The sequence below is a fragment of the Apteryx mantelli genome, chromosome 2, assembly GCF_036417845.1.
Source record: "Apteryx mantelli isolate bAptMan1 chromosome 2, bAptMan1.hap1, whole genome shotgun sequence".
NCBI lineage: Eukaryota > Metazoa > Chordata > Aves > Apterygiformes > Apterygidae > Apteryx > Apteryx mantelli.
In genome coordinates, this window is record NC_089979.1 from 9,956,278 (window position 1) to 9,977,178 (window position 20,901).

At 39.9% G+C, this 20,901-nt stretch overlaps 1 protein-coding gene across 1 annotated transcript in view; it reads left to right on the top strand.

Moving 5' to 3' along the window:
* ADCY8 (adenylate cyclase 8) overlaps positions 1 to 19,256 on the top strand; it is a 129,972-nt gene extending 110,716 nt beyond the window's left edge. Inside the window, exons 14-18 of the mRNA XM_067292270.1 lie at positions 3,745 to 3,903; positions 7,683 to 7,829; positions 14,631 to 14,723; positions 17,140 to 17,254; positions 18,712 to 19,256. Of these exons, the coding sequence (XP_067148371.1) occupies positions 3,745 to 3,903; positions 7,683 to 7,829; positions 14,631 to 14,723; positions 17,140 to 17,254; positions 18,712 to 19,199 (1,002 nt within the window). The 3' untranslated portion in view covers positions 19,200 to 19,256. The remainder of the gene's footprint in view (positions 1 to 3,744; positions 3,904 to 7,682; positions 7,830 to 14,630; positions 14,724 to 17,139; positions 17,255 to 18,711) is intronic.
* Positions 19,257 to 20,901: the final 1,645 nt, after the last annotated feature.

Genomic DNA, 20,901 nt, shown 5'->3' on the forward strand with positions numbered 1-20,901 from the left:
GCAGAGTTAACCTAACAGTCTCTGTATAAGTACAAAAGAAGAAATATAGCAAAATTTGGTCCATAGCACATTAACAAAAACAAAACCTATACAACAGCCCAAACTGATGGGCAACACAGTAACTCTAATAAAGTTGTTCTCCAGCACAGTTTTGCTTCTCACAAACTGCAAATATATTTTAAATAAAATAGTTTAAGACATGCCTTATTTTAAATGGATTTATAAAGAAGATTAACTTTATGAGAACAAGTTTATGGGCCTTATGTTTCTGAACATCTAGCTCTCTTCTGTTCTTTACTCAGTGTGATTTAAAGTCAATCCCTGCTTTCACATGCAGATTTTTAAGCTAGATTTTTATCAAGAAAAAAAAAAGCTGTGAGACTGTCTAGTCAGAGTCTTCTTAAAAACTCACCTGCACCTCAGCCAATAAATCTGGAGGGGCTGTGATGCTAAAGCCAATTAAAAGTAGTTCTACTAGTGGCATCAGGCTAAATAGGACAATTCCCTATCAGAAATTCAATTGCATCTAGAAACACATATTTTTAACTTGAGTAATACATATTCTAATAAGTGCTTCTGCAAACCAAACTTGAGGGGAAAAAAATATAAGAGAAGTACTTGTAGATAACTTCAATACTAGAATTATTCTATACTGAAACTTTTTCTTTTTCTTTTTCTTTTTTTTTTCCTGCTTTCTCTTTTAATGCATCAAGGGGAACATTTTCTATGAAAATAAACTATCCCTTGAAATCTTATCAAAATGTAATACCACGTATGGTCCCCTCTGCTAGAAATGCATCTCTAGTGAAAACATAGGAAATATAAATTAAAATGGCAGTTTTCAAAACAAACAGCCTATTAACCCTGAGTGCAACCTTCTACCACAGCTGAAAAAGGGAGGGTTTCAATAACCGCAAAGAGGAAACAAAACTGCCCACAGCTGGCTCAGTCCCTCCCTTCACTCCACCCCAATTAGAGCTAAAAAGAGACCTTACAAAACCGAGGGCAAAGCCCCCTCCCCTGGGTTTCTCTTAGGTTGCAGCTGAGTGGTCTGGTCTAGGCTAGCTTTGGTCTTTAATGTTGACAGAGAGCTTCACTTCTCTGCTTCTGGGACTCTTCAGTATATGGAAAAACTTGAGCTCTGCCAGTGCAGGCACGGAGAGCAATGTGCCTCATAACCTCTGGATGTCGGGGCTGCGTCTCAGCTGCTAAGCCCTGCTGGAAGGGAGGAAGGACTGACCTCCCTATGCAGTGAATTATCCACAACAAGTGTGCCTTTCCCCCCACCCCCTTAACCTTCCTCATCCTGGGGAAAAGGAGGGGAAGGAGGAAATGCAAAGATGAGATTTCTCTAACGGAAAGAGGAGAAGAAAGGAGGAGACATACCTAATTCTGGTGGTATGCTGCAGGTTTCTTTCATCATCCTTTCTATGTTCATATGCTAGGGTCGTGAAGAAAGCATATTTGCAAGTGCTTGTCTTATCCGGAATCAGATTATTTTCCCTGGTGGGAAGCGCCCATTTGGGAGGTCAGTCCTTCCCTTTCTCGTTCTCCAGAGAGAAATATTCTGCCTCCCAAACTCTGATCATTACCTTGTGCTTTCCTTACGTGTGGCAATTAACTGTGGAGAGACTGGGTTGCAGCAGTGTTTGAGGACATGGGGACTGTTAGGCTTTTTGTGTAATATTTCTATTTTCTTTGCTTACTAGTGAAATTAGGGGTGTTTGAGAGCTACCTGGCAGGGCAAGAAAACCTGGGCATTTCAGGGTTTATATAATGCTCGGTCATTCTGCATTGGCACCACTGCATAGTCATTCTATTTCTTTACAGGATCAAAAAATAAACCCAGAATTCAACCCTATTTTTTTGTTGGTTTTAGCAAATATCAGGACATAACAGACCATCTTTTTTAAAATGTCTATTTTCAAACTTTCAATGTGGCTCATCCTTTCACCCCAAACTGATAGTGTCATCTCAGCTCTCTGCTGAAGAGGCAAGAATTTTTTTTCCCTTTTACAGTGAGGTTATAAATAACCAGAATGAAATTATCTAAAATATAGAAATTATCTGCTACTCTTCTGAACCAGGTTTAGAGTTGTTAATTTCTCCTAGCATAGTATTTCCTCCTCCCCCCACCCCCCCAAAAAGCCCTCATCCGCTGTTAGAAATTTTATTTCACTTTTATTGCAAAGCTCTCTTGGTAGTGGCATTAAATGTCCGAAGCATCAAAGAGCTCAGAATTCACCATCCACTCCTGCTCCAAGCCAATCTGGAGACTACAGTTAGGTCCCTTTGCAATAGTATAGTCAACGTTGCCTTCTCAATCAGTTTGTAGAGAAAAAGGTCAGTTGTGCTCTGACGTGTGTTCTGTCTTCTAGCGCAAAATCAAGGGGGAAGACAAAGAAACTAAAAAACATCAGGAAAACTATGTAAGAAATACTTTTTCAATTGTGCAGTTAACGTGCAGTTGGTCTAGGGAATTAATAGTCACAAGATAGAAGATCTGAATTTTAGAATTAGAAAATAAATTAATTGTTTATAAAGGTGGCAACAGCATCCAGAGAGAAAGTAAATTACTTCTCAAATGCATACAGGCTTTGGGAGATTATATCAAGTCAGCCTCATTTTTAGCTTTTAGGGAAAAAAGCTCCCTGTAGTATAATCAACCTGTAAGCCTCCTTGCAAAGTGCTTTGCATTTTCTTCTGAAATGTTTGCCATTGGTCACTGTTGATGACAAAAATGTGGACAAGATGAGTCACTAAACAATGCCTGAATCCCCTGTTAGTCATTCCCACCCACAGCAGGACTGCCCTTTACTGTGATTTATATCCCAGCGACTTCCTTAATCCCAGCACTTTCTGACAAGCCGTTTGGCATCTCTCCCAGTTATAAAATGCATTTATTTGCTGGTGTAATATGTTTCTATGCTGAGTATTTGATTATTATTTCTGATTAGAGCATTAAGCCTTAAAAAGTATATTCTGTCCTCCCTGGTTTGTAGCTGTGGCCGTCAGGGTATCAGTATTGTGCATGTACTAAATTGTGACTGCGCAGGCACAGCTGTGGATCCACAATGCAACAGGGACAGAGTCCTCAGGGGATACCGAATAGTATGTCTTTGACTCTCCTTTAAAAGACTTGAAAAGCAAATAAGTGCATGTCCCAACAGTAGAAACATCTCGTTTTGGCATCACAGACTTGAAAGTCCTCCTTGACAGTGTGTTGGGCTGCTATATTTAGTTCTGCTGAAAGACAGTCATCCTCGAGAAGTAAATTACCTCTCTCTGCAAAGTGTTTGGAATCACTCTTGTATTACTTTCTCATGAAACCCATTTCATTTGGAAGCAGGTATGAAAAGGGAAACATTTTTTTTTTCATTTTGGGACTTAAGGGCTTATGTTGGTAAATGAACTTCCTCTTCTGTTACCTTAACTCCTGTATGACTCCCTAATGTCATTATTTAACTAATACAGAAGTGTTTAAGAGAAAAATTTTCTAGCTACTGAGCATAGCAGTAATATGACAAATATTATTAGTCCCAAATTTCCTTTCAGACACTCACCATACACACCACTTTTTTTTTTTTTTCCTGGCAATTAAATCAAATTCTTTAGGAGTCAAAACTCTTCTGCAGCACTGAAGGCACTTATATAGCAGGAGTAGCCTTTCAGGATGACAGTACAAGATCTACTCTTATCTTGTCAGGTTTCATTTTTGCTTTTTTTTTCTCCCTGGAACTACAGCTTGAATACACAGCAAGGCTGGATTTTCTGTGGCGTGTTCAAGCAAAAGAAGAAATCAATGAAATGAAGGAATTAAGAGAGCACAATGAAAATATGCTACGGAATATTTTACCCAGTCACGTTGCCCGCCACTTTCTGGAGAAGGATCGAGATAATGAAGTATGTATCAGCTTTATTTCTGATAATTTTGTCTAATTAGCAAAAGAAAAGCAGATCTGATAGAAAATGTTTACTACTCAATTCTTGATAGGTCTCAGTACACAAATAGTTCCCATATTTGGTATCTGGTCCATATTTAAGGAATTCATGTTTTAAGGTCAAGACAAATGATTATTATTTTGTATTCAGCACTTCTGAGACTGTACTGGGAGTACTGCGTACAGTTTTGGGCTCCCCAGTACAAGAGACATTGACACACTAGAGCAAGTCCAGCATAAGGCCACCAAGATGATTAGGGGATTGGGGCACATGACCTGCGAGGAGAGGCTGAGAGCACTGGGTTTGTTCAACCTAAAAAGGAAAAGGCTGAAGGAGAATCTTGTTGCTGTCTTCAACTACCTAATGGGTGGTTTTAGAGAAGACAGAGACAAATGCTTCTCAGAGGTGTACAGTGGAAGGACAAGAGGCGTTGGACACAAGTTGCAGGAAGAAAAATCCCAATTAGATACCAGGAAAAATTTCTTCCCTGTGAAAGGGGTCAAACACTGGATCAGGGACTCAGAGAGGTTGTGGAATCTCCAGCCTTGGAGATATTCAGCCCTCAGCTGGACAAGGCCATGAGCAACTGGACCTAACTGGCTCTGCTTTGAGTGGGGGCAGCATTAGATGACCTCCGGAGGTCCCTTCCAACCTATGAATCTATGAAAATCAAGGATTCCTAAAAAGATATGGGAATTTAAAAGAATGCCTGTGCAACTTAAGATAGCCCAGTCTTGCAGAAGTGTTATTACAGTCCTGCATGTTATTATGCGAGAAATCTGTGTGACAGACAGGAGCACACCTGAGTTTCCTGCATCTTCAAACCCAAGAGAACATTTTTACCATTCCATGTGGCTCTGCTCCTGAACTGCCTCTTCACACAGTTAAAAAAACACCCATTTCAGAAACACAGTTTATAGCTATGTTCCTAAAGAATGTATGTAGTAAGCATAGACAGACTTAGAAAGTGCAAGTAAAGCATGCTGAAAGCCTGTCAGATAAAGGGAAAAGTGATAAAATCTGCTAATAATGGAGTCTTTGGATACTCCTAAGACAGAGTTTGGAGAGGAGTTGCTGAAAGGGTAAAGGAAAGTCCAGCATTTGTTTCTGAAAGCAGCAGTAAGTCACTCATGCCTTATCTGGAAGAAGACATGCATATGATAATGTTATCTGTGAATAAAGCTTATTGTATGATGAAACTGGGATTTTAGCATGTAATGTTGGAATTACCTTTTCAGATGAAGAGGTGACAACTGTTTCATGATCCAGGTTCCCAGCAGTGACTTATCTATTCTTTGGATTCAAGACTCCTCTTTTCTGATTGTACATTTCAGAACTAGATGTAACCGGCCAAATTAGACTGCACAATGAGGAGTCATTGTGTTCTGAAGATGTGATTTCAAATATCACCTAGGGAAAGATGACCTAGTGAGAAGCTACAAGGAAAAGCACTTTAGAAATAAGCCTCTTGAGTAATTTTACGCTCTGCAGGTATTAAACTGCAATAAAAACACTGTTCTGCACATGAGAAAATGTGTCTGTAAAAGCAGCCTGGTTAAAGCACCTTATTGCAGATGAAGTAGACTGACACCAGCCATAAGTATGTTTTGTCATGTCTATGTTATCAGTTCTCAGGGAACACGTGTCCTCTCTTATACATCCATTCACATGCGTTCACATGCACAATAATTTTGAAAAGCAAATAGGTACCCCGTGGATCACTGCTGATGCTTCAATAATTTGCCATTGAATTCAGTGCCGCTATCCCTGCTTTTTTGTAAGGCGATTTCCCAGAGTGACTATACTTGGGGATGTTTTATGCATGAGCTGACTGGCTGTAACATCTACCAGATTTCAATACAATCAATCCTGCAATTCATGTCTGGCTATTAAGTTAATTCCTCTGCTCTCAAAAAATGAATTCCCAAATGTGTACTGTAAGCATATTCTCATGGATGTATTATTTCTGTCTTGACGCTTCTTACCAAAAATAGAAGAAAAAAAAAAAAAAAAAAGGAGCAGTTGAAGACTCAGCCAATTGTTTTGTGTCTTCAAGATTTGAGGAAAAAGTATGTCTGAGTGTGTATGTGCACATATATCCACATTCCTCCTTGCACATGTTGTCACTTCTCCCATAAATAGGCATCTGTGAACTAGCCTGTGTATTACTTTTTTCTGTATCTATGAAAGGGCACAGGAGTGTCCTTAGAGGATGGCTTCCATGGTCCTGCGGATGTTCTTCAGTGAAACTATTTGTAAGGAGAGGGTGGTGAGGAAAAATAGTCACGTGTATCTGGAAAAAGCAAAATTTTCTCATTTTTCCTGGAGGCCACATTGCTAAAAAGTCCGGATAGCAATAGTATTAGCAACTGCTAACGGTATTAGCAGTGCAGGGCAAGGGTTCAGGATGCTTTTCGAAGGAGAAGCAGGGAGATGGAAGAAGAAGAGGTGTTCATATTAGGTGTATGGTGTCCCGCAGTAAGTCCTCTTCTAACAAGGACGAAGCACCAAACTTTCCTAAAACACACTATCAAGAACATTGCAAAGCAGCTGCTTCAGGCCTGAATATTATAAGAGGAGCCAAGAACAGAAATGAAAGTTTTCAACCATTGAGCAATACTACACTGCTTTTTGGTCTTGCACTTCCAAGGGACAGAAAGAATCAGTGGCTGGAAGTTGAAGCAAGACAAATTTGACAAAAGAGAATTGGATGCATTTGTGGTGTGTTTGTGGTATGCTAGCCACTAGGAAAGCACACCAGGAGTTGTGGGGGTTCCTGTCCCTGGCATTTTTTAAGCTGAAATTAGCTTTTTTTCCTAAAAATTTGTTCCAGCTCAGAAAAGAGCTGACTGTATTTTCACACATATAATCACAAGAACCCCCACACAAATAAATCTGTGATTCAGAGTGAATTACACATGTAGCATAAGGGGGAGCTTATCTCAGGGCATATGTTATCCCTGTAGCCTCCTGTGTCTGATCCCTTATAAGCTGCTTTCTGTCCCCAGTAACTCCATTACCTGCCCTACTCTGTTCCTCCCTCCTTTCAAACCTTAATAGCAGGAACCTTCTCCAAGAGCCAGGCAACCAAATGACTCCACAGTCACCTCAGAAGAACCATAGGTTGCAGCAGAGTGAGGGTTCTCTGAAAACTTATGAAGAAAAAAACTCTTAAAGTGGTGCAGTTATCTGAAGCATAGATTATCCACCTGAAAAGACGGTCAATGAACGAGCTCTTTCATCATGAGGTCATATTAGACATTTTAAATGGTCTCTTTTAATCAATAGATCTACAAATATATTCTCATCCACAAGCATTTATGAGGCAGACTTAAATGTCTTACCTTGAAAACCTTAGGTTTCTTCTACTTGACTAACAGTGTTTGCTTCTCTGGTACCCATACTGCAAATGAATCCCTCATTTCTTCGAATGTTTCTCCATACAAATCAAAATTAGAATTTGTATTTCATTTTTTTCTGTTGTAGTCTCCTGATCTCAGAAGGAGAAGAAGCAGGCTTTCAAACAAAGAACAAATCCTGTCTAACTTTCATGATAAAAGTGTGGAGAGCTGGCAGCCTCCTCCTATGGAGCCTTCACCAATACCTAATATACTGATGCTATCCTGAGTTATTAATATATTATGTATGCAAAGATAAGAAAAATATATATTTAAGTGCAGACAATGACTTTCTCATCCTTATTTACCAGTTCAACTTGTTTTTCTCTGTTGTTCCCTTAGGAATTATACTCTCAGTCCTATGATGCTGTTGGTGTGATGTTTGCCTCCATTCCCGGATTTGCTGACTTCTATTCCCAGACTGAAATGAACAACCAAGGAGTAGAATGTCTGCGCTTGCTGAATGAAATCATTGCAGACTTTGATGAGGTAATACCAGCCATTAGAGAGAATTTGATAGTGTTTAAATGATGAGTTCCTAACTGCTAAATATATCATCCTAAATCATCAGATTTACTAACTATTCTGCTTTCAATAATTGTCTAATTTTTACTCCAATTACTATTACAATTTTCTGTTTTGCTTTTTCTACTTAGTATTGCTAAACATTGGTTTGAATGACCTAGTGAGGTAGAGGCTCAAATCAATATAGTTACTAGAATATAAACATACATACATAAAACCACAGTCTGGTCCAGCATATCTAGAAGTAGAATATGCCTTCATTTTGTGGAAGAAAGAAGGGTGAAGACACTTGCAACAGTTCTGGGAAATAATGGCCCAAATCTTAATAGATAAAGATACTGTTTTGCAAACAATGGGTGAATGGACCTAACCAATGTTAATGGTAAAATAGTGTCACGTTAAATGTGAAGAGCACAACTCATCCCAGAATCAAATGTTGCACAAAGAACGAAAGGTGGCAACATTTTGACTGTGGTCACTTGTCTGGTCAGATATGTAAGACAGAGGTTAAGCTACTTGTTTTACTGAGGAATTCAGAGGTGGAAGGAAATACAAAATTTGGACAGGACATAAAGAGGAAAAAGAACCTTTATAAGTATCATGTCCATGGAAAAGATAACCAGAGTTGATTTCAGAAAGGGAGCTGGGGACAGGATAAGACAAAAAGGAGAAGAAAAGTCAGCACAGATCAGATCTCCAAGGTAACTATTGCCTGCTGTAAGCAAGGAGAAATTGGAAATTGGAAAGGTAGTACGGAGCAAGCTGCAAACTCTGCCAAGTAGCTAATAAGGGTGCTAAGATAGATGGTATTAGGTCCGGCAATGAGCCCAAGAGGAATTAGGAGAGAAACGGGATGAAGGTAGCCCCAAGAAGAATCTTGAAAAAATTTAAAAACGAGGAAGTGCATGAAACTCAGGCTAAAAGTATTTGGAGTGAGGAATTTGAACTTACACACTGCAAGTGGTTTTCAGTAGCTTGTACCTATCCTGCGCTGCCCAGGTAATAGAAGTAGAATCTGACTCATCTGCATTTAACAGAGAGGTTGGACCTGTGTCCCAGGATGGAAAGGTCCAGACGGTAAAGGGGGAAAATCATTGATCTATGACTTTGTTTTTGGAAAAGTGCTTTGAAGAGAGAGAGGAAAAAAGAGCCCTTTCAGAATTCTGCTGAGTAAGGCAAGATTGACACTAACCTGGAGTGCAGGCGAGAGGGAACATGGATAAAAAGAAATCTTTGAGAAACAGTAAAAAATACTACCCAAGAAGCTCATGTCTGTTTAGCCCAAAGGATTTTTTAATTATTTTCTGTATTGTGGTATAGTATCAGCTGGACAATTGAAGAGTATCTTGTCAGGTGAATGTTAGGGCACACTCCAGCAAAGAAGGAATGAGTTTGTTCCCTTAAAAGGAGCTGTATGTATATCTCACTTCCTACACGACAGATCTAACTATGGAGCAATTGCCAGAAAGACAGTAGGCAAAAACTCCGCTTAGGCTGTGCTTTGTGAAAGGGAACACCTTCCATTGCATTTTGTGTGGCTCACAACGTGAACGGCATTATCAGCATCCACAAGATTGAGTTTTCGATGGAAGTCTAGAAGAGATGCTTAGTTTTTGGATCTGGACCAGGATGCTGCCTATAGATTAAGCCTGTAGAAAACTTTTTCTAAAAAAGTAAGTATTGGCAGAGTTTAGACCTCTCCAGGGTTTAGCTGGAGATTCGAGATTCAGTATGGGGGGCTGTTTTGGTTTTTAATTTAGTCCTGCCTCAGTCTTACTTCAAGCACCTACCTCTCTTCGAGGATCTAGCCTAAGGTATTCTGCTTTGGAGGGATAGTATCTCCAAGGGCTTCAGAGGAAGCTACTGGAGGAAAAGATGAAAGTGGAAGGCATAAGACTGAGAAAAAGAGATCAGGAGAAGACATTTCTATCTTTTTTCTTCAGTCCCAAGCAGCAAGTGCCTAAAGCATCTCACAGGTTTTGAAGAATTTATTGTCACGTTGTTCCTCTGGAAGTTATGTTATCTTCATTTTATAAGCGGAAAACCAAGGCGCAAAGGGGTAATTGTCTTCCCTGCAGTTATTTGAAAACAAAGATACCTATGTCCATGCCAGAAAATAGAATCTAAATATGAATTCAGGTCAGGGCCTTAACTGTACCTTTATCCTCCCTCATCCTGGGCCTCTGCACGAGGAAGCTTGATAGAGTCATCAATGCTGGACCAGGACAGAAATTGTGGCAGACAACAAAACTGAGAGTTTATCCATGTAGTTGGGCAGATACTAAAAGCACTGATGGGAAGTAGAAGGATTCACAGAGGAATGGAGGGTGCAGCTTGATGAGTCCTTGTGCAGTCTGGCAGGAAACTAAACTGCTCTCCTACGAGACAACCTCTGCCACCTGCTAAGCCCTTGCACAGCTTTCTATATAGGTATAAACACCTAGTTCTTATCTCTAAGATCTTGCACAACTGTCAACGTGTTTCTTGATTAATAGTTTTGTTTTTCTTTCCAGATATGATTAAAAACGTTATAGCTCAAACTGAATGCAAAGTCTATTGCTGTGAATTAATTTAAAATATCTTGTCATGCATGCTCATGTAATCTTCACAGCAAAATTGCGTTGTTGCTGTGACAGTAATTGAAGACAACTTTTTTATCAAAAATCCTAACATAATACTGCATTCAAGCCCCTAACACCTGCTCTGTAATTAATAAAGGGGCTAATTAGGGATTATATTATATCCCAGACATCTTTAGCTGAATAATAGATATGTTCTTGGTATGGGTAGTAAATGAAATTATGTGATCCCCTGCTGACTGCTAGCTTACTTCCAGCATAGTCATGCCATCAGTTTATTCTGTCCAAGCAAAGTGAAAAGTGATATTCCAGACAGAACAACTGAAGTAAGTAATCCTACCTATGCAACAGGAACCAGAAGTCATTTCAGGTACAATGTTTCAGGGACAGTAATGTTTCCACATGACTATTGACTGACACTGAAGGGAGTCAATCTCCCTTACTTTTCGTGATGCTTTTTTCCAACATTGTCCACTGTCTTGATTTAGCCCTGGAAGCAAAATGCAGCTTGAGAAGAAATCAAACCTATAAACCACAGAAAAATGTTGCTTCTCAGCATTACATGAACACCTCCGTATAGACACCCACATGTAAAAGTCTTAAGACAGGATTCTGCTGACTAAGCCTGGGTGCCTAGTGCTATTTGAGATGTCCTAGGGTACCTATGGCACCCACATGGGACTGGCAGGTGTGATACTGCACCTTCAGAAAATTCCTGCTGTCCTGGAGCAACCACTGGGGCACAACCAGGAAGCACGCTTTAGGACATCCCAGATGATACTACACGCCCGTGTTTAAGCAACTGAATTGAGTTCTTAATCTCAAACCAGGTTCTATCCTGCGACCCCCTCCTTCACTTCCACAGGTAAAAATAGTAGGAAAGCTGCATTCATAGGACGAGGGAGCTGTTTCTGAATGAAGGTAGCTGAAAAACACCCAAACAGACCTTGCTTGGAAAGTGTGATGGGGGCAGGGACTGGTTATTTTTGTTTGCTTCTTTTCTTTTCTTTTTGAGGACTTTCTTTGTTATTTGAGAATGGAAAGGTTACAATCCAGATCTGTTATTCTGTCTTCCAGGTAAGGGATCTATGTTAGGCAGTCAAAGCCAGTCAAACAAAAAATTGCGAACAGTGGCCTTACAGACCCTGCCATCACCATCTGCACAGAGTAGGAGTCCACAGGAGACTCAGGATGCAAGGCTAGCTCTTTCTTAGGAACCCTGGTCCAAAAGTAGATATTTGGGAGTAGGTGACAGACTTTTCTTAAAGCACAGTCTTTACTCAGGATTTTTTTTTTTTCCCTAATGGCCCTGAACTGTTGACTTCCAAATTATCCAGGATTCTTGTTTACTGAAGCAGAATGGGAGGTATTGGATCTGGACTGACACAAGGAGATTTTTTATTTGACGTATAATATTATAGTATCCAGCTATATGTGATTTCCTACTTTGGACACTAGCACAGAGGTGCTGACAGGAACATTTCATGCATCAATAAACAAACATGAGCATTGTAGATCTACTTTTATAATTACTCTTTAAAAAAAAAAAAGGCTGTAGTTTTCATAAGACACATCCAGGGCTAAACTCCCAAACTTAGAGATGCTGTACCAAAAAATAATGCAGGGACATTTCTCCTGTTCTGAAGGTTATGAGTTTTGGTGGAATTTTTTTTCTAGGATGTAATATTCTGTCTAGTCTTTTTAATCTGTCATTTATGTATCTCTGTGATGGTACAGTTGGGATTTGTGTTTTAATAAGAGCTTTCTAATTCCTGTGCTGTTTGTTTGTTTGTTTAGGGGGAGTCCCCCTTTTTCTTTATCTACTGTGATTTACATGGTATTTATGACAACAGATTTTAATATATTATGTTGCCACAAATATAGATTCTAGTAGAATACAGGATCTTGCTTTCAGACTTCACTGATTACTTTGTAATGGTGACATGTCTCGGAATATTCTATTTTGTACTACTTTGTATATGTTTATGTATATGCTACTGGGTCTTACCTGACAGCTGACCTCCTTTTAACCTTGGGTTTACATGGATTGCATGAAGCTATTTTTTGCTTTTTTAGATATCAGCCTCATTCTACTGTTTGAAAATAGTTCCCGGACTATCTTGATAAATTAGCAAGCCCATTTAAAATGTCAAAACAAATAACAGGTGATTTAGAACTGACTCTACATATCTTCCCTCAATATCAAAATCCATCATCCTATCATACTCCAAATAAAGTAAAAGGTAAATGAATCATTATTTGAAAAAGGAACGAACCCAGCTAATAAACAGGATTAAGCAGGGAAAAAATGGAGATTCAGAAATAATAATGAATGAAAAGAAAGAATATAACTTTCTTCTAAATTGCCTAATAACTAATAGATTCTTTCCTTCTTAAAAGGACTTGTTTTAGCTATTTATTGTGCATTTTAAATTACTGTGTTGTTTGCTATTGTTTCCAGCAACCACCTGGAAATGAAAATGTTTCTGTTTCTTCACCAAAATCATTTTCTCCCCTTGCCCACACCCCTGGTGCTCTCGGATTGCTCACGAAAGCTGAGCTACAAGACGCAGTGTTTTCCTTTCAGAGAGCATTTGGAAGAGCTGCCCTTGTAGGCGGGAAAGGTAGGCCATGGGCTTTGCTAGTGGTTTGAAGAAAATGAGAAGTGGGTCAAGTTTTTGGACTTCCCTGGCTTGGAACGGAGCCGTTAGCCATATGGCTTTGTGTTCCCCGCGCACAACGCTGCATGGCCCTCCGTTAGAGACAGATGGCGTGATAGCTGCAGACCAGCCGCAGAGCTTCCCCGACACCGGCTGACGTACGCTGCGGTTACTTCAATGGCAGGGGATATTTTATGTTATGCCTTTGAATGAAATAATCCCTTTAGTTTTTAATTGACAGGAAGCTTGAACCTGCAAGTTGGAAAAGGAATGTACGACAGTGTATAAAAGAAGGGGGAAAAGCTTTCATTAATTTTTTGCCTTACCACAGCAAGAATTTTTCCATTTAAGTCCCAACCAAGTTAAGGCTTTAGAACTGAAAGTTTTAAAGTCCTTATCTGTGATCTCTTTTTTATTCTCCCCAGGCCTGTCTAACCATATTGATTCCTACATTTACTAGAAACCACCCTGCCTATCTTGACATTTTCCTGGGTGTTTGGGTACTAACTTCTGCAATCCACATCTTTGAAGACTATGACAAGGCAATGGGTGGCTGTGTCCCACCTAAATCTCTGTTGTGCCTGAGGTTTAGACACATGACAGCTTGAGCTCTGCTTGGGTCTCTCAAGGAATGCAGGGTTATAGCCCTTATTTGGTACAAAATCCTAAGTCAAACTATGAATAGGGACTGGAAACAGGGCCCAAACTGGCATTATCATTCCACTGAGTGTTTTAGTCACTAGACTAAACTTATTGTCCCTCTTGCAGACTCTAGATCTAAGAAGCTTTTATGCCTGCTTAGCAGCTATATTTGTCCTAGGTCAATATAGATGTTACCACTTCCTATTTGTTCCCTGTATTTTCTGTAGAAGGGGTAAATACGTTACAAAGGTGTGGACTGAACCACCCAACAGACATACCTATGTCTGGACCACACAGTATATGAAGAGAGAGAGAAGTATGTGATGCAGATGGGCTTGACCTCTCATAAAAGTTCTTTGGAGGCATTTACCTCTATCTACTGACTGTGTAAGATGGGTAGGTAGTTATTTTAAATGGACTGGACTTCCTTTCTCACTGGTCTCATCATCTGAAAGCTTTCTGTAGCAGCACTTAATTTAAGCAAAATGAGCTCCTGACAAATAGATTTGGGAATGTTTTTAAGTGATCAAATTTTCTTACATTCACACACACACAGGGTTTTCTTCACTAATTTTAGGTGACTACATCTCATGTAATGCAAGAATCATCTGCATTTGTGATAGGTTGGATTATATATGCCTTGTATCATCCATTATGTGATTTTCCCAACAGCCTTGCAGAGCACAGCAGGATTTAATTTGACTGTGCTCTGTGAGTAGACAGTGTGGCAACAATTCAGAGCTTTAAACTCAGTGTATCCCAGGACCTGGAACGAGCTGTGTGCCACTATCAGCTGGAAGAAACCATGAGTGTAACGATTCATTTTGACATCCATGCAAGAATTAGAAATTACAGAAGTAACAGTGTTTTCTTACATTTTATAGTTACTAGGTGAAGAGAGATTTCAAGATATTGAAAAAATTAAAACAATTGGCAGCACATACATGGCTGTGTCAGGATTATCACCTGAAAAACAGGTAAGAAAGTAGTCTTCTTTAAGAAGCAAAGCTTTTGGCGTGATCTCACCCTTCACATTAAAGAATATTAGTGTCATTTTTTGATATTCACCGAGCTATGTTTGCTAAAAGAAAACAGACATTTTGGGCTTCTGGCAGAGAACAGTAGCACTTTTCGATGAAGTGAAATGCCAACTTGTGCTCTGTACAAGAACCATATGGATTCTTTCCTCAAATTTAGGCTTATAGGAGAGAGAAGAAAAAAAAAAATTTCTATCACACTGATGTGTATCCACAGGAGGCCTGTCTATATCTTGGGAGATACTCTAAAGTTATCACCATAACTCAGACCAGAATCTGGCTAGTAGCCTCCAATAAACTATGAGTAGAGAGGCTGTATTAAACTAGCAGCAGCATACTTGCACAAGTGTGAGGTTCATTTTTAAGAGAAGCCAATGCATTTAAACTTTCATTGCAAGGATATAGCTGTATATCTACAGATCACAAAATAAACTATATATCAGAAAGAAAATAGACCCATCACTACAGCTAAACAGCATCATGAAGCCAGAAGCCAGCACGCTGCCCTCCCTTTCAGAAGTGCAAATCAAGTTGAGAGAAAAATCAAGCACAGAGGACACACACACAGTCACAGCCATAAACCTTAAGGAGGCCAGATGAAAGAAATCCATTCATATTTACACCCAAAAATATGCCTGAAAGAGGGTTCTCAAGGAAATAAGATAAAGTTCTAAAATACACCCAACAAGAAATCGGCAGTTGTTGAAATCTGTCTTTCATGGCAAGTGGTGCCTCTCCCCAGAGAACAGCACCACAAACACAGGTGTGCTGCCCAGATCAACCAAGGAGTGGGAATCAGATCTGCCCGCCTTGATTGCAACTGCCAGGAAAGCAGAATCCAATTTAGAGTGAGCTTTAAAAACTAGACAATTTCCATTGTTTGTTTAGAATGCATTACAATACATGTCAAATGTAACCAGCTGAGCATCTCCCACCTACAGAATAACAACAATGATGCTGAAGGCTAGAAAACCACAAAACTAAGTACACATGAGATTTTTGTTTGTTCCAACTCAAATTACTTTTGTGAAAAGATGAGCAAAGAAAGACTGAACACTAGAGAAAAGGGCTGATTACAGATACATGGCTCCTAAACAATACTTCTGACTCTAGATGTGGGTAAAAACTCTAAGGGAGGAAACCTTTCCTGCATTTCCAAAACTGATTAGTTCATCTGCTGTTTGAACTCTATTAGCCTAATGGAATCAATATGCATGTTTTAAATATACTTATCTTCATACATATATGTATATAACCTAATCAGCATCTAAGAGGTGAGGAGTGCTGCAGGAGTGATGGTACGCTCTGAATTGAATGAGGCTAAGAAGGAAAGAGCAATGTGTGAGCAGAACAGGATGATGCTAACAAGATGCTTATGATCAGGATTAACCATGCAGATGCTCAGTTGGCAAAGGACTGGACTGGACAACCCAATGGGTGCCTCCCAGTTCTTCATTTCTACTGCCTGGAGCTTCATTTAATGAACAAATTACTTGGCTTCAGGATAGATGGGACAACATCATAACATTATTGGGTTAAAGCCACGGGTGTTCCTTACACCACTGCCCAGCCAGAGAACCACTGAAGGAGATCCCTATTCCTTCTGGACAGTCCCTGCCCCATGGGAACGGGAAAGTCCCTGTCCCATGGGAAATGGGAATTGTAAAGACCACTCCTCCTGCCCCGGTCCACACATCAACAGGGGAAGCAACCTGACACTGCTCTGTCTTGCTTATACGGGAACCTGGGGAAACAACCAGGGAGTGACTGTGCTTCTCCAAGCAGAGGAAATTTATGAGAGATGGAACAGCCACTTCTCCGTCACTCACAGTGTGTTAGGTTGCCTGGCTTACACTGTCATTCCTGGCAATTTTCCATCCCTGGGAGCACTGGAATCAGTGCTTTCCCCAGGTGATGACTTCAGCAAAGGAAAATTATGTCTTTCTCCTCTTTTGCTCTACTTCTTCCTTACCTGGGTGATTCGTGGTTCTCATTAATTTTTCTCCCTCCCACCCAAGCTATCTAAATCCTCACTGTACTTCCTTTCTCAGCCTTAGATGGATTTCACATGTCCTGTTAATTCCCATGATTGCCCTTCAGATTCCTGACAGGAAACTACTTTCTTCTTTACTTCACAGTAAGGTTTCTCTGTGTTCAGGTATACAAATGCTGTAATATAAATGGGAAGTGCCACTTCACCACTAATACTGCCCTACCTCCCTTGGATCTGACACGTTGAGACTGCTCTTAAAAATTCCAAATTCAGATACTTGGCACTTAGTGGGGATGGATGAGAGCTGTCATATAGGCAAACATTAAACATTTATAACATATTCTTTTATAATTGACTTCTTAGCAATGTGAAGACAAATGGGGGCATTTGTGTGCTCTGGCCGACTTCTCCATAGCCCTGAATGAAAGCATACAGGAGATCAACAAGCATTCATTTAACAACTTTGAGCTTCGCATTGGTAAGCAGAGTTCAAGCATGAGAATTAAAATGCAATTTTATCTGCAATGATCCAACTCTGTAAGGGCATCTCAGAAGCATTGCAAGGACATGTTCCTTTTAAGAGATTGTATCCTCCATTTTTACATTGACTTAATCACAGGCAAAGCTAAAAATAAGAAATATTCTGTTCCCAGAATATTGGCTCTAATTTGGGGGGCCGGGGATGTCCCAAGTTTTTGCAAATTGTCTATGGATAGCATAATTATCTATTGTCTTTGACAAGTCTGACACAGAACCAATATGGTGTAAAACCAAAAGTGAACTGGGAACCCTAAACCTAACCCCAGACTTGACACTGACTTGCACAGTGTCTAGTTACTCTCCCTGTATTGAAATATTCTCTCTATATAAAAGAGGAATAGTAGTTTATCCTAAACCCTCTGTGAAGTACTTTGGTTCTCCACAAAAATTGAATTCCAGTTCTGACCTGACCTGGCTCAAAGGTAATACCTCTGAATTGCTGTGATAGGAACTTACTCTACTGGGTGAAACCACCCAGATGGGACACAAAATGACAGCCAGAATTTATGGTCTATAGCAGGAACACCTCTGGTGGCTTCTCATTCTGGCTGGATCACTTGGCAAAACCGAAAACCTCTCAAAAGAAACATGTGCTTTACAGGCAATCCTGCCATACAAAAGCTGAAATATGTTGATCAGTCACAGCATGGAGGGTTGCAGCATTTCTGTCTATGCTCTCTATGAGGTCTTCCTGACAGTTCCCAAGGTTTCTCAGGCCAACACGCACCACTTCTGATGATTTTATACAGCATAAATGTAACACTATTTGGAAACCATTTCTATAACCAATTTCTAAAAAAATCTAAAAAGAATTCTGAAAAAGTAAGATACTTTCCCCAAAGCTGTGCTTTTCACTGGCACTAGATTTATTTTTAAAACAATGCTGTAGAAAAAAATAGCTTCTTCTACATCATTACCGCTTGTCTTGAACTAACCAAACAATCTTACAAGATACATTCTTCTAATAATTTAGTAAGAATATTTCAATATTTTCACTTCATGCAACATAGAAATGTCATTTCTTGACTGTATAGCACTAATAGGGTTGCCTTCAAGAAGTGTAGAACCAGAAAGATCTTTCCTGTTACGTAGGAATCAGTTTGAAGGAGCTTTGAGAACAGTGCACAGAATTAAGATGCTATGGAAGCCAATGTGACAGGTACCCTGTAAAATAACTCTGAAGATAGCACTTTTCATATTCTCTTTCCTTCTCTTTCCATCTTTCTGTCCTTCTTTCTTTCCTTCTTTCTCTTTCTTTCTCTCTTCCTAAATCTTTTCCTTAAGCTTAGAGGTAAGTGTGTCTGAACCAGGTTTCTGTTTCTTAAATGCAAATATGATTTTCAGCCGTTCTTGTCTAACTGGCTCTTCCCTCTCTTTTTTTTTTTTCTTCAATAGGGATTAGCCATGGCTCCGTCGTAGCAGGAGTTATTGGTGCTAAGAAGCCCCAGTATGATATTTGGGGCAAAACAGTTAATTTAGCGAGTCGAATGGACAGCACAGGTGTTAGTGACAGAATACAAGTGCCTGAAGAAACGTATCTGATCCTGAAGGACCGGGGATTTGCCTTCGACTACCGAGGAGAGATTTATGTTAAAGGTATCAGTGAACAGGAAGGAAAAATCAAAACATATTTTCTTCTAGGAAGAGTTCAACCAAATCCTTTAATCTTACAACCAAGAAAACTGACTGGACAGTATTCATTAGCAGCTGTTGTATTAGGACTTGTACAGTCTCTTAACAGGCAAAAACAGAAGCAAATCCTTAATGAGAACAATAACTCTGGAATCATAAAGGGACATTACAACCGGAGGACTTTGCTCACTCCTGGCGGATCTGAGGCAGCAGCCCAGGCAGAGGGGGCTGATAAAACTGAATTGCCATAATCAACATTTTGTTTGTGTTCTTTTTTTTGTATTTCTTTTATATATAAAATAAATATACAAATAAAAAGGGTTTAATTTTTTTTAAAAGAAGTGTGATTATTTTCTGAGTGCGATATTGCTATGAGTTTCAAATTCCTTACATTTCTCAAATGGTGCCCGCATCTCTCCCCACTAGCCATGATTCACCCTTGAATGTCTAGTCATAGCAGCCATAGACTCACCACAGCAGTGGAGGCTCACACTGCTAGTTTCCTGCAAAAAGGGGCAAGAATATACCCCTGACTGGGCTGATTTAGAACATAAATTGCGGAGGGAGTTAACCATGGGAAAGCAGGCAACATTGTCCATGCTGGTCAAGTGGAAGCAAAGGCATAAGGAGAATGAGTAGGTTCTTCTCACCTTTGATTGCCTTCCAGTGGAGACCTATATGCACCTGAGCTAGCTGTCTGGTATTCACAACAATCAAGGCAAAGCTTGTCAATAAAGCCAATTGATTTTAAGATGTGAGTTATCTACCCAGATATGGGAATCTGGGAGACAGAAGAGATGGATCTTGCCCAAACTTCACTGACTCCATTGAGTCCACTGGCTATGGACTGTTAATAGAGCCTAAAATGTCTTGCTTAAGTGATAGTGAACAGAAGAATTGTACCTTGGTACCTCACTTGACCTCTAGCTCCCACACCAGAGGGTCACGGCTCTCCTGTAGGCCCTATGACATATCTGTGAGCCCCATTTGGAGGATTCAGATGCTCCAGGATATCTCAAATGGCACTAGATACCTGCAAGTGGAAAACAGAACTGCAGCTTGAATGACTTGTCTGGAGTCTACAGCTGAGCCTACTGGCAAGTCAAGAAATTAATCAGATTCTCTGGAGTCACTTTCCAGAGCTTAACTCACAAGATATCATTCTTAATCCCATCTCCAGTCTGTGTTCTTACCAAATGAGCTCTCTTTGAGGATATAAAATGAGTTTGTGTAGAAGTACAGTAGAAGATAAAGCTCACTGCTAAACTCTTGTTTAGCTTCCTCAGGAGGGAGAGAGGCCAAGACTGAGGTTACCCCAAATGGCTGGTGTGCCAGAACAGAGATAGTTCTGTTGGGTTGCTACAAGGGCACACCAAGGTGCTACATGCCTTGTAGCAAAAGAAGCAGAGGATAACTTTATTCAGGATGGCCACTCAGCTTCCCCTTGGAAACAATAAACTTACTGCAGAGTTTTCTATATGCGTTGGTGCCATGATTCATATGGACTTGTGCAGAAATGAGACTTATCAAGCCTGTATGCTCAAAGCAGCAGGGTTTGTCTCAGTAAACATTGTCATTTACAAACTGCAGATGGAAGCAGCAGAACCTGGAATCACACAGCAATCCCCAGACGAGACCCCTTAAATCCAGTGCAGTGCAACACATGGATTCTTTGCAAGAAAACACAGGTCTTGCCTTTTTACAGGCCATTATCCACTCCTTAGCCAAAACTGAGATTCCTCAAGAGCACTAGCACTAGACCAGACCCATTTTTATAAAGACAGCCAGTGTGGCTAGGAAATCATGATTCCCTACATTGTATCATTTACTATCATTTACTAATAGAAAAGACATTGAAACAGGAAAATGTTTCAGTGTAGTAGAACAGAAATATTGCCTTTCTTTGTAAAATATCCTGAAGATGGGTATGTGGGACAAAATTTAATCAGATTG